Below are 12,458 nucleotides of genomic sequence, written 5' to 3'. Positions count from 1 at the left end.
CTTTTCTATGGCGACGATCAAATCCATCCGCAAGACGACCACTGACAAAAACACATGTATCGCCTAAGTAACCCATGATTCCACCTCGGCGACACACGCCCTTTACCGGGGATGCCCCGACACCGGTTGCTGGGCACCAGGACCCCCGCCAGCCACCCGCCCCGCTCGCGGCGCCCACGTGTATTTGACGTCACACCGGGGAACCCCTCACCCAGACGTCACTCTTCTCTCTATATATGGTATCGTGACGTCAAATGCGGGGGTGGGGGTGGCGCGCGCGTCGTGACGTCTGTAGGTGGGCGGGCCCTTTGAGTCGGAAGAGCGGCGGGCGCGAGACGCTGCTCGCAGTCGGCAGAGGGGCAGCGCGCGAGCCGGGCAGCACGTGGACCGCGGGGGCAGCGCGCGACGCGGGAGGGTGGGGGTTAACACGTGGACCGCGGGGGCAGCACGTGGACCGCGGGGGCAGCACGTGACCGTGGTGGGGGGCAGCACGTGACCGTGGTGACGAGGAGGGCAGCACAGCGGGGCAGCTCTTGCGCCTCGTCTGCGCGCTGTCATGTCATCCCACGGGCCGCGGTGAAATGGAAGACGACGTCGCGCTGCGGGAGCAGAAGTTCCACAACCGAGTGCGGGAGTGGGTGGTAAGTGCGGGCACAGGGCGGTTGTGGTGTAGTTAATGTGTGTGAGTGGTGTGGTGAGTGGGTGTGAGTGGTGTGGTTAATGGGTGTGAGTGGTGTGGTGAGTGGGTGTGAGTGGTGTGGTGAGTGGGTGTGAGTGGTGTGGTGAGTGGGTGTGAGTGGTGTGGTGAGTGGGTGTGAGTGGTGTGGTTAATGGGTGTGAGTGGTGTGGTTAATGGGTGTGAGTGGTGTGGTGAGTGGGTGTGAGTGGTGTGGTTAATGGGTGTGAGTGGTGTGGTGAGTGGGTGTGAGTGGTGTGGGTGTGAGTGGTGTGGTGAATGGGTGTGAGTGGTGTGGTGAGTGGATGTGAGTGGTGTGGTGAGTGGATGTGAGTGGTGTGGTTAATGGGTGTGAGTGGTGTGGTGAGTGGATGTGAGTAGTGTTGTTAATGGGTGTGAGTGGTATGGTTAATCGGTGTGAGTGGGTGTGAGTGGTGTGGTGAGTGGGTATGAGTGGTGTGGTGAATGGGTGTGAGTGGTGTGGTGAGTGGGTGTGAGTGGGGTGGTTAATGGGTGTGAGTTGTGTGGTTAATGGGTGTGAGTGGTGTGGTTAATGGATGTGAGTGGGGTGGTTAATGGGTGTGAGTGGGGTGGTTAATGGGTGTGAGTGGGGTGGTTAATGGGTGTGAGTGGGGTGGTTAATGGGTGTGAGTGGGGTGGTTAATGGGTGCTCTTGCTATTAACAATGAGTGCGAGTGGGGTGATTATTACGTGGTGTGGTGCTTAAATGGCTGTAAAGTAGCACGGTCAGCCATGTATATTCCATTTTTATGTAAAGTTTTGGAATGTGTTGTGGGTAAATGGTTTGCGAGCCATGGTGAATGGTCGGTGTGCTTGATCGTGGAGACGATTGGTGTGATGAGTGGTGGACGACCTTGCCTGTAGGGGTGTGGTGAGTATTGTAGTGCTGATGGTTGGTGAGTTCCAGTGTAACACTGCACGTCGCCATGTATCGCTTATCAGCAGATTGGTGGATGATGGCCTGGTTAGTTTGATGTGGTTCACATATTTTGTCGCTGTTGGCTGTGTTGCTTGACACGCGCTGGTTAATGGTTGATTAGAAGCATGCTGATGTTAATGCGTGTCAATCGTGGTGCAATTGCCACGAATTGGGTTGATGATGAATGGGATGTGATTGTAAGGGGTCTCGTGGAGTGGCAGTCTTTGCAGTTGGGGTGTTTCGGTGGCGAGATGTGAACTACCTCGCCTGCTATACAGGAAGACGTGGGTTCGATCCTGACCCTCACGCCTGCTGGATATTTGGAGTTTGCGTGTCTCTCTTCCCATGGCCACGTCGATTTTTCTCGAGGTCCTCCTGTTTTCCCCTCCACATTTAGAATCAACATGCGTCTTAGAGTATTTGGCTGCTCAAAATTTCCACGTGATAAGCCACTTCGTTGAGCTATCATGTGTGGCCAGGTCGCATCAGGCAAGGTCCAACTCAGTGGACCTTGCCTGGCTTCGGGCTTCATACCCATGTGGCATGAAGCCAGGCATCGCAGCTGCGGATTGCATCATGGAGTGCGAATAAAAGCTGTGGTTTCTTTGGGACAATACCATGGGGATCCGTGACGGCCTTAAGCAGTGTTTCAAATATCCATTTGGAACTTATTCATATGAACCTTATGGCGGTCACTCGGGGTACCAAAGTACCCCGGGCTCTCGCATAATGTCCGTGACGCAGTCATTCTTAGTCTGTCGATGGTCGGCGATGCGGCAATCGACTCATCTCGACGAGCTGTACTCACGATGCACCACCACCACCGTGGTGCGTACCCAGAGCGTTCGGGGTTTCAGCGCAATCGTCGTGTGGCACCGATTTCGGATTGATTGGTTTACCCCAATCGCCGAGTGAAGTAACACCCCTGGAGAAAAGAAATAAAATATTTCATTGCCTCGGCCCATGTTGTATTATTTAGTACCCCCGGGGTTACCGACATGAGGATCGTATAACAAACGAAAGGCCAAGATCCCCCATGCTCCCCCTGTGTAGCCTTCAGAGACAGTTGGGGGAATGTGCTGTTGGCGAGTAGCTGTGAAGACCCGCAGGGTACACGAGGGGCTGGGTGGCCATCACCACGCCCGACCGCCTTTGTCTCCGCAGTGGCGATGTTTACACACCGCACCAGGTACTCATTTGAGGCTGAGGCGACCTAGGGGAAGGACCAAGACTAGTTCAGATAATCGTCCAGTTGTGATTCATGGACCTGGTGCACAGCACCACCCGATCGGATACATGTTTAACTTCATGTGCAGTCCCCACCCTAAGCTGTCCTATAGCTGGTGTGGTACGGTAATCACATGGACAATGGGTGATATGTGTTTTTTTCCCATGCTTGCAAAATCCACAATTATAACCGCACTTACAACCAGTGATTTGGCACTGGCTTAACGGTATTGGTGCTCCAAGTCCTCAACAAATAATGCCGTATTATGTTTTTTTTTCTGTACAGACCAACATTGTATTTCCTACACTTTCTATTACCTTTTACAGAAATAGCAGGTCTCTTGCCGCACCTTTTATCTTTGTATTCATATCTATGCATTCGTTTGTTTTGACGGTGAGATCTCTCAACCCTTAGGGACTGGGATGGTGATTTACCTCGCAAAATGGGGCTGGTGGCCTGGGGGATGTGTTCAGTTTTGGTAAAACGAGCTGCGGAACAATGTGGGAAAAACACAGCAAAGGCTGTCTGTGATGGCCAACTGAGCTGTAGGATTCAGCCATTATCTATTTCGCTTGCTGATTCTCCCTGGCCCAACTGCTGTTTCTTACACGAACTGTAAATTACGTAACAATATTGCATAACCATTTTTTTGCCTTCTTGCATGTTTGTTTTTGCTTTCTCATTTCAACATGCGCCAATCTTCATGGCCATTGTTTGGCTATGTCGCCACCTCTCTCTGAAATGTACCGGTTCTTGTACAGCATCATTACACACTTGGAATGTCAGATTTAGTTACTAATCCAAATTCTGGCTGTGTGGATTTATGGAAGAGTGCTGTTGCGAGGTGTGGAGTGGTTGGACCATAGCACAGCACCGGTTGTAGGATTGTAGATCACTGGCTCAGGGCCACCAGCACAGCCCAATGCTCATTTGAGCAGGGAGACACGATTCTGCTTGACAAAGATAGTGCCTCAAGCAGAGGTAGCAGTGGATTACTGATTCATCACAAGCTGGGTGCCGCGGTGCCGAGCTATTAACTCCCTCGCCTGGTATGCAGGTCGTGGGTTGCATCCCAACCCTGACGCCTGTATATTTGGAATTTGCGAGATTTCCCTGTGGTTGTGTGGCTTTTTCTCTGCATCCTCCGGTTTTCCTCTCCACATTTAGAAACATTTGTATTGAGTATTTGGCTGCTGTAAGTTTCCATACGATACGCCACTTCGTTGAGGCATCATTTGTGTCCAAGTCGCTTCTGAAAAGTAACTATATAGCTCAGTGGGCATTCCCTGGTAAAATAAAACCAAAAAGTTGAAATAGCTCTATGAACCCAGCTATCAGAGCTTGATTGCTGGCTATGTCTAGTGTCAGCGGTGAGTGATGTCTGAACCGGTCCTGGGACCTCTCGTCGCATACTGCTTCATCACCTCACACATTCGACGTGGTAAACCACAATCAAATAACCCTCATGACCAACAGTGTGGTAAGGCCTTCATCCAGAAGTGTATTGGCAAAGCTGTAAATTATTATTAGAGAAACGTGTCGGTGTGTTCACCTCATTTCAGGCCACATTGGCATCTGTGATGCTTGGGTGATGACTTTCTGATGGCTGTACAATGTTGCACTGCATCGCGTGCTTTCAGATGGGCTTTTGCGGCCGTCTGGAACACTCTTCCTTCTGATATTAGGAAGCTACTGGAGCTATGCACTTTTAAATGTAGATTCAAAACTCATTTATTTAAAACTGCTTTTTAAGTTTAGTTTGATGTCCTCCCTCGCAGCTCTGATTAGCACATTTGGCTATGTACGGTGTGAAATTAATTCAACATACATTCGCGCAGAAAAACAGTACATCTGTTTTATTTTATTTCTCACGTCATTCAAGCATTTGTGTTTAGTCTTTTCATAAATGAGTCATTTCTTTGAGTTATTGGCTGCCCTGGCTTATGCATATTGGTTTACAATGGGAAGATAATGTAATTAAATTACTCTTGGCTCTTAACAATGACACTTAACCAGAAACACCAGACCAGAGAATGTTCTTTTCGATAGCAATTATAATATTTATACCTGTAAAGTGTTAAGATTAAATATTAAAAAAGTATGAGTGGTGCGTGGTAATGAAATAGATCCCTTGACTCCCAATTGGAAAGTTGTGAATTAATTCAAATTCTGGTTAGAAGTTGGCTCAGCCATCATCCCCATGGGGTCGAAAAAATGGTGACCATTTTCAGTCATTCTTCAGATGTTATTGTATAGAGAAACTGGATCCAGTCGTGGGAATGTGGAGTTGGCACAACTGGCTGAGGACGACCAAAATATATCTTAAGTATTATTATGCTTGTCGACCGGAGAAATCCTCAATGAATGTCATGACTCTTTTACAAGAGGGTCCTGCCAAGTTTTGCAGTCGGGGGCAATGATTTCTATGTATAATCCAAATTGAGTAATTTTGGAGTAATTATTCAAATTTGGACCATGACACCAGTACATAATTTCCTACTCTTTGTAAATGACGGTCACGAGATCTCTAATGTCCACTGTGAAGCAGACAACGCATGGTTTGTTTTTACAGTTAATTCACCTGCAGTAATAACCAGGGTAGCCGCCGGATTTGAATCGTGAACCTCTGGGACAGGCAGAAAATGCCCAAGAGTAGTAGGCCAATGTGTGCCCGCGTCAAGGTCCAAATTTTCCAAATTTGACAATTGACCTGAAAATTATTTTAATTTTATTTACACACAGCAATCATTGCCCCTCTCCCACCCCCACTGCGAAAACTTGGCAGTTACCCTCCTGAAATTTAAGACGAAAAACCTTAATAAGTCAAATCACTTGAACACGTAGGCTTTCGCGACCATTCTGGCGAATTGCCCGATGCTGCTGGATGTAATTACCAGCGAAACGTCGTACTCAAACTGTAAATGTTGTGGATTCACTCTTTAACACACCGGTGGGCTAAAGTAGTGAATTATTTGTCTTTTGTCAACGTGACACTTTTTTTGCTGATTGGCCGTGTCGGGTGGTGGAGGGTTACGACACATTTATAAATAACGCGATCTAACCCAAAAACCTTTATTATGAAGTCGAATCACGTTCATGTTTCCGCCCATAGGTCTGTCGCGCATTGCTCATTTGCATTGGTTCTTTGGGTTTACACAAGCGCTTATTTATGTATCACTGTATTGGACAGTATATTAATATGTGCTTTCATCCCTCCAGCCTTTTATTGAGCTCATTTTGAAAAGTGACCAGGAAAAAGAGAGAGCAGTGGAGTTACCATAACACATGCAGCTCTGTAATCTCCAACTCCGTTTATTTATGAACAAAATCTTTTATTGAATCTTTCTGATTCACGTTATTGGCAGGTAAATTGAGAGCATTATTTTCAAAGAAGACAAAAATATCGGGAGGGTTTTATTGCAATTCTGGAAATAAGTGTGAATTACACATTCTGTGTCCTGGGTTCGTTTGGTGACCTGCAATATTGTGGATGACAGGACAATTTCCACCAATGCTTCACCGCTCTTACTATTTCAATAACTTGCCCGCTGTTATGTAATAAGCTGGGTTTTCGGCCGAGTGATTTAGGAGCTAAATCCTGCCAAGCCGTTACACTAATAAGCAAGGGCTTGCTGTGATTTGAAACTTTAACTGCAGTGTTGTGCAGCTGCTTGTGTAACAACAAATACCCAGCAAATTCCGTTTTAATTACAAAATTCGACATGGAGGGGAGGGGGAGATGCAATAAAAACAGAATTTGGATTTGTAACGCGTCAAAATGCAGCCACATCTTGGGATGCTGTACAATGCACAACATGGGACAAAATAAGATGTGTGCATACCTAAAATAAATATTTTAAGGCGGCAAGTTAAAGCACATGCTCAGTAGCCTTCATGGGACCCCCCCCCCCCCCCCGTTACTCGACAAAGGTCCCCTGGGTTACTTTCCACCCCCCCCCCCGCCAACCTCCCACGACTTAAAACACATCCCCGTGTGCCTGACGCATAATGAACCCGATTGACTTAAAGCATTAGAATGTGGAGTTGGCGTGGGCGGTTGATGTTAACATTTTAGTATGAGTACAGTGAGAAGAGGGATTGCCCTTGGAGTACGTTGACGACAATTATTGTTTTAAATTAGCTGGCGGGGGATGGGGAGCTTTCGGCTTCGAATAGGCACTCTGGAAGGACGGCAGGGCAACGTAAACAGACACGTTGAACCTGTGTCATGATGTTCAACGGGCAGCGCTCAGAATAGACGCGCGCCGACAGATGGACAGATGGCCTGCAGTCTTCTCCCGCCGCGCAATGCAGAGCCAAGACGCGCACAGAGTAGTTCTCCGCGAGCGGCTGCTCGAATGGCATGCTCCAGTTCAGTTGTTATATCGCAGGATTGTGAGAGATGGCGACGGCTTGGGGAAGTCTTCATCCATCTGTGGCTTCGTGACGCCTGATAATTCCACTTATAATGATGAATACATTTCGACGTCTGCTCATCACGATCAAGGGAATATGTTGACATGTGTGCTTATACTAAACTAACATTGGCTGGCACTGATCCTAGTTAGTGGTCCCGGGCCAATCTTGGAAGTTCCAGGTTTTTTTTTGTATGGCAGGTGTCACTGTTCACTTCCCGTAGCAGTGGTTGTCCAATGGTGGTTATCCATGTCAGAATGTCTCCATGCTCAAATGGGCATGTATGTACGTATGTTGAACTTCTTTCGCACCGTACATAGCCAACCGGGCTAATCGGTTGGCTACGTAAATAAAAACATCAGTTCTAAAGAAATATATTTTTCAATCTGCCCACGCCAACTCAAAAAGGTATCTATTGCGTGTTTGAGCATCTTAACACCTGTTTTATTGCCAGAAAGGGTGAAACCTTTCTTATTTTTCATACTTGTATACTGGCAAAAAAAGGTCCCGTGATAATCTTGATAATTAGCATACATATTCTTGGTTCTTTCGGTAAAGAACCAAGAATATCAATCCCTGCAGTCACGAAAGCTTTAAATAAAAATTAGCATAAAATTACGTAACATTGGTCCATCAACCAAAAACCTCCGTAATAATTAGTTTCTATCAGAATATCTTGGAGTGGACAAATCCAGTGGCTATGGTACAGTTCAGTATCATGAGATCAATTCCAGCCAAGGCGAACTCGGCCCCATCATCATCATCATCACTGCTTTGGGGTGTCTAAAATGAGCACTGCTTGTCGTGGTTACACAACTTTATCAGAAGGCACCTGGTGGTCATGGCAACTGATATCTCCCAAATTAATTAATATTTAATTGTTCAAAAAGTATCCCTTTATCCGGGAAAAATATCTCAAATTTCTTCTCTGAATTGTCGTGTGTTTGGTTGTTTGAATGATTAATTGCTGTGTTTTATAGCATGCACCAGTAGATGCAAATGTGGCGAAACCCCAAACATACATGGGAATAAAGACTCAGTGCCCTACTTGCCCTACAGCCATCTTACTCTACTAGGTAGCAGGCTCACGAACATGCTTATATTCTGCACGATCCACAAACCCTATCTCCAAATCACCAGGATGCAAAGCTTACGCCGTCACCGCCACACACCCCCGACGTTCAATTGGTGCCTGCTTAATGAGTGTGTCCGTGAAGCAGCTGGTGCTCAGCATGGGCGGATGAGCGATGACCAGTGCTCATAGAGTGGCCTCAGAGGCAGCAGCTGTCAGCCACAGGGGCCAAAGGGCCAGGGGGCATTGACTGCACAAGCCCCAGCGTAATTAGAGGGGGCCGCGTGGTGCAACGTTGTCCGAACAATGCCAGCCGATGCTGTGGATGACAAGAGGACACAGTGCGTGTTGTGATAAGACTGTTATTGTGTCGAGCGAGCTGGAGCCTGAAACTGAATGGCAGCCTTTATTGTTTTTTTTTGTTCATATGAAATTTGAGTCTCTTAAGGCAAACATTATGAAAGGGGCAAAATAGAGAAAGATAAATCTTGACTTAAGAGGGTACACCCCTTCGTCCTACCGTCTCCACCATTGACTCACCCACCTACAAACTGACTCGATTTCTGTCTGAGACCTTGCAACCATTCACTGGTAAGACCACCTCAGCTGTATTTAACTCAGCTCACTTGGTATCCTTAATTAAGGACATCTCACTATCTCCAGGTAATTTGCTCGTTAGTTTCGATGCAGTCTCTTTGTTTACCAAAGTTCCTGTGCCTGACACCATTTCAATAATTGAAGATTTGGTCCAACAAGGACTGAATGCTGATGTAACTGGCCGTGGTGAGATACTGCCTCACCAACACTTACTTCACCTGGAATTGAACATTCTACAAAAAGTTGAAGGTACCCCAATGGGTTCTTCCTTATTTCCAGTTGTAGTCAATGTTTTCATGGAAAAATTTGAGACAGATGCCTGCCAGGCATCCACTCTACGTCCGTCCCTGTGGAAGAGGTACATAGGTGACACGTTCGTCATCTATCCACATGGCCGACCAGCTCTGAACCAATTCCTCAACCACATCAATTCCATACACCCAGCCATCAAAGTCACCATGGAGGTGGAAAAGGATGGCAAGCTACCATTCTTGGATGTTTTAATCAAAAGGAGACCAGATGGCGCAATGGGACACTGTCTACAGGAAAGCCACCCATACGGATGCATATCTAAAACCTGACTCCCATCACCATCCTGCCCAGAAGAATTCCCTCATCAAAACTCTACACCATAGAGCTCGATGTATTTCCGACCATCATCACCTCGCCAGTGAACTGGAACACGTACACCAAGCTTTCAAGATGACTGGATATTCAGACTACACAATCCGTAAAGCGATCACTGCAACTGTTGGGAAAGAACCATCTGAGGACCGAATCAAAACCATCACCTTGCCATACATAGCAGGGGTCACCAAAAAGATCTCCAGCATCATGAGCAAACACCAGATCCAGGTTCGATTTACACAGTACATAAAATTTGTGATCTGATCCCATCTGTGAAAGGATGTGATCCCTGACATGCAATACCCCGGCGTCTACAAACTAAGCTGTGTCTGCAGCAGTAGTTACATTGGGGAAACTAAGCGACATGTCTCGGACCATGTTCGTGAACATAAGGCAGATCTTAAACACGGTAGGACCAATACCCCGGCTGTGGCTGATCATTGTTTTAATGCGTTGGGCTCACACGAAATTTATTTCCCTAAGACGAAGGTACTTTGCAAGCCCACTGGCTATCAACAAAGATTCGTTCATGAAGCCATCCACATATACACGCACAGACACAACTTCAATCGAGAAGATGGGTATAAACTGAGCAATCATTGGAAGGACGTTATCAACCAGTTTTAAGTCATAACTGGCTGTGATGTTCCCATCCTACCACCTTCCGATATTAGTTTTTATTTTCGGCTCTCTGATTTTACATAAGAGGTTAAATTTCTCACACTAACACAGCCACCTCGCTCTATGAGCTCGAGGTTGCTGCTCTGCGATCTCCCATTAACCATGCTTATCTCTCATTAACATGCTAATCTCTCACATTAATAAGCTCATCTCTCATAAACATGCTCATCTCTCACTTTAACATGCTAACCTCTCCCATTAACATGCTAATCTCTCACAGTAACATGTTAATCTATCCCATTAACATGCTAATATCTCACACAAACATGCTAATCTCCCCCATTAACATGCTAATCTCTCCCATTAACATGCTAATCTCTTGCAATAATATGCTAATCTCTCACATTAACATGCTAATCTCTCACATTAACATGCTAATCTCCCCCATTAACATGCTAATCTCTCCCATTAACAGGCTAATCTCTCGCAATGACATGCTAATCTCTCACATTAACATGCTAATCTCCCCCATTAACAGGCTAATCTCTCGCAATGACATGCTAATCTCTCACATTAACATGCTAATCTCCCCCATTAGCAGGCTAATCTCTCGCAATGACATGCTAATCTCTCACATTAACAGGCTAATCTCTCACATTACCATCACCAGCTATTTTGCTGTGACTGTTCCACCTGAAGACGGAAGCTTGTGTTGCCTCCGAAACGTCGTGATTTTATTTAGTTGTTTTCATTTATTTTATTTTATCTACGTGACTTTACCGAAAAAACCAAAGAGTATGAGTATCACTAGCCCCCTGCCCACTTCGTTCATGACCCTTGGGCTACACCCATTTTAAACCTTTAAAACAGTCTGCCTCAGCAGCTGTCCCCCTCTTTTTTGTTCCTGATGACGAACGCTTGCGCTGCGATCGAAACGTCGTAGTTTTTTGTTATTTTCTTACGTGACTTTACCGAAAGACCCAAAGAATATAGAAAGTATAAATCCAATAATGTTTCCGTAAAAACCAGCATGCAGCATATCCCATTTTTGTTGATGGCCCGGAGCCGTTGGTGGATATTTTGTAGTCTTATGGTGGGGGGCCAGTCCTCTTGATTAGATGGCCACTGGTTACTTCACACGAGGTGAAGGCAAAGTATCTCCACGAGTGTGGGGGTGCTTTGTGCCCATTCCTGTGAGATGACGTTTGGTCAGCGTTTCTTCTCTCCAGTCCTCGTGATCTTTCCCCCATCTGCCTTTTCATGATGATCAATCGTTTGTCATCATTTTCAAATGACGCCAATGCCCACCGCTTGCACCCGCTGGTTGGTAATCACAGAAAGTTAGGCCTTGAGGGGTCACGAGGACAGCGTTTGAGAAACCCAGCATTCGCTAACTAGGGCCTGCGGTAGGAATGACATCTTGCCAGATGGTGCTGCGGTCAGTATGCTCCTTTTACAATCGTTTGAATTGCGTTTAGTTTGTTGTTCTTTCCCTGCACCTCCGATTTGCACGGTTGGCTACGTACGGTGCGAAAAAAGTTCAACGGTCGGAAAGTTGACGGTTCAAAGGTTCTACATCATTAGACCTCCATTGCCAGTACCAAAATGTAATAATAGGGTTTTTCCCCTTTTTTTCTGGCAACAAAACTGAAACCTTTTTACAAGGATTCATGTCTGCATTAACCACAATACCTGCAGTCAAAATGCAAACAAGAAACATACTATGATAATATATGATGCATTGTCCTTGAAACTGATTGGTCCACACCAAGGGACGGCTTTCTTTTGAGCCTCGACCCAATTGGTGATCGACCAGATGACGCCAAAAGGGGAAAACCCCTATTATTACATTTTGGAACTGGCAAAGGAGGTCTAATGATGTATGTTCAAAGGTTGTTTGAGCCTATAATCCCGATTTCTTGTATTGAGCTGACCTTAGAAGTTCGCTCAGAGAACCTCCCTTCGCAGCTTTAATGAGAGATATTCATCAGTTGTCGCATTCTCACTGGCGATTCCAAACCGAGCCACGCTTTTCCTGGAATGTACCTGGGAAGATGCTGGCATGGTCCTAACTATTTTTCTTTTACCGGGTACAGCCCACTGAGCTATATAGTTATTTTCAGAAGCGACCTGGCCACAAATAATAGCTGAACAAAGTGGCTTATCATGTGGACATTTATCGCGGCCAAATACTCTCGTATGCACGTTTTTATGTGTGGAGGGAAAAACTGGAGGATCCGGACAAAAATCCACGGGGAGAACATGCATACTCCGAATAGAT

At 46.2% G+C, this 12,458-nt stretch overlaps 1 protein-coding gene across 1 annotated transcript in view; it reads left to right on the top strand.

Moving 5' to 3' along the window:
• Window positions 1-261: 261 nt before the first annotated feature.
• LOC116945583 (uncharacterized) overlaps window positions 262-12,458 on the top strand; it is an 82,441-nt gene continuing 70,244 nt past the window's right edge. The window contains exon 1 of the mRNA XM_032960038.2: window positions 262-641. Coding sequence (XP_032815929.2) covers window positions 582-641 — 60 coding nt within the window. The 5' untranslated portion in view covers window positions 262-581. The remainder of the gene's footprint in view (window positions 642-12,458) is intronic.

Source organism: Petromyzon marinus, chromosome 2, assembly GCF_048934315.1.
Source record: "Petromyzon marinus isolate PM22_M1 ecotype Great Lakes invasive population chromosome 2, UKy_Petmar_22M1.pri1.0, whole genome shotgun sequence".
Taxonomy (NCBI): domain Eukaryota; kingdom Metazoa; phylum Chordata; class Hyperoartia; order Petromyzontiformes; family Petromyzontidae; genus Petromyzon; species Petromyzon marinus.
Note: the sequence above shows the minus strand (reverse complement) of the source record. Positions and strands in the feature narration are given on the sequence as shown.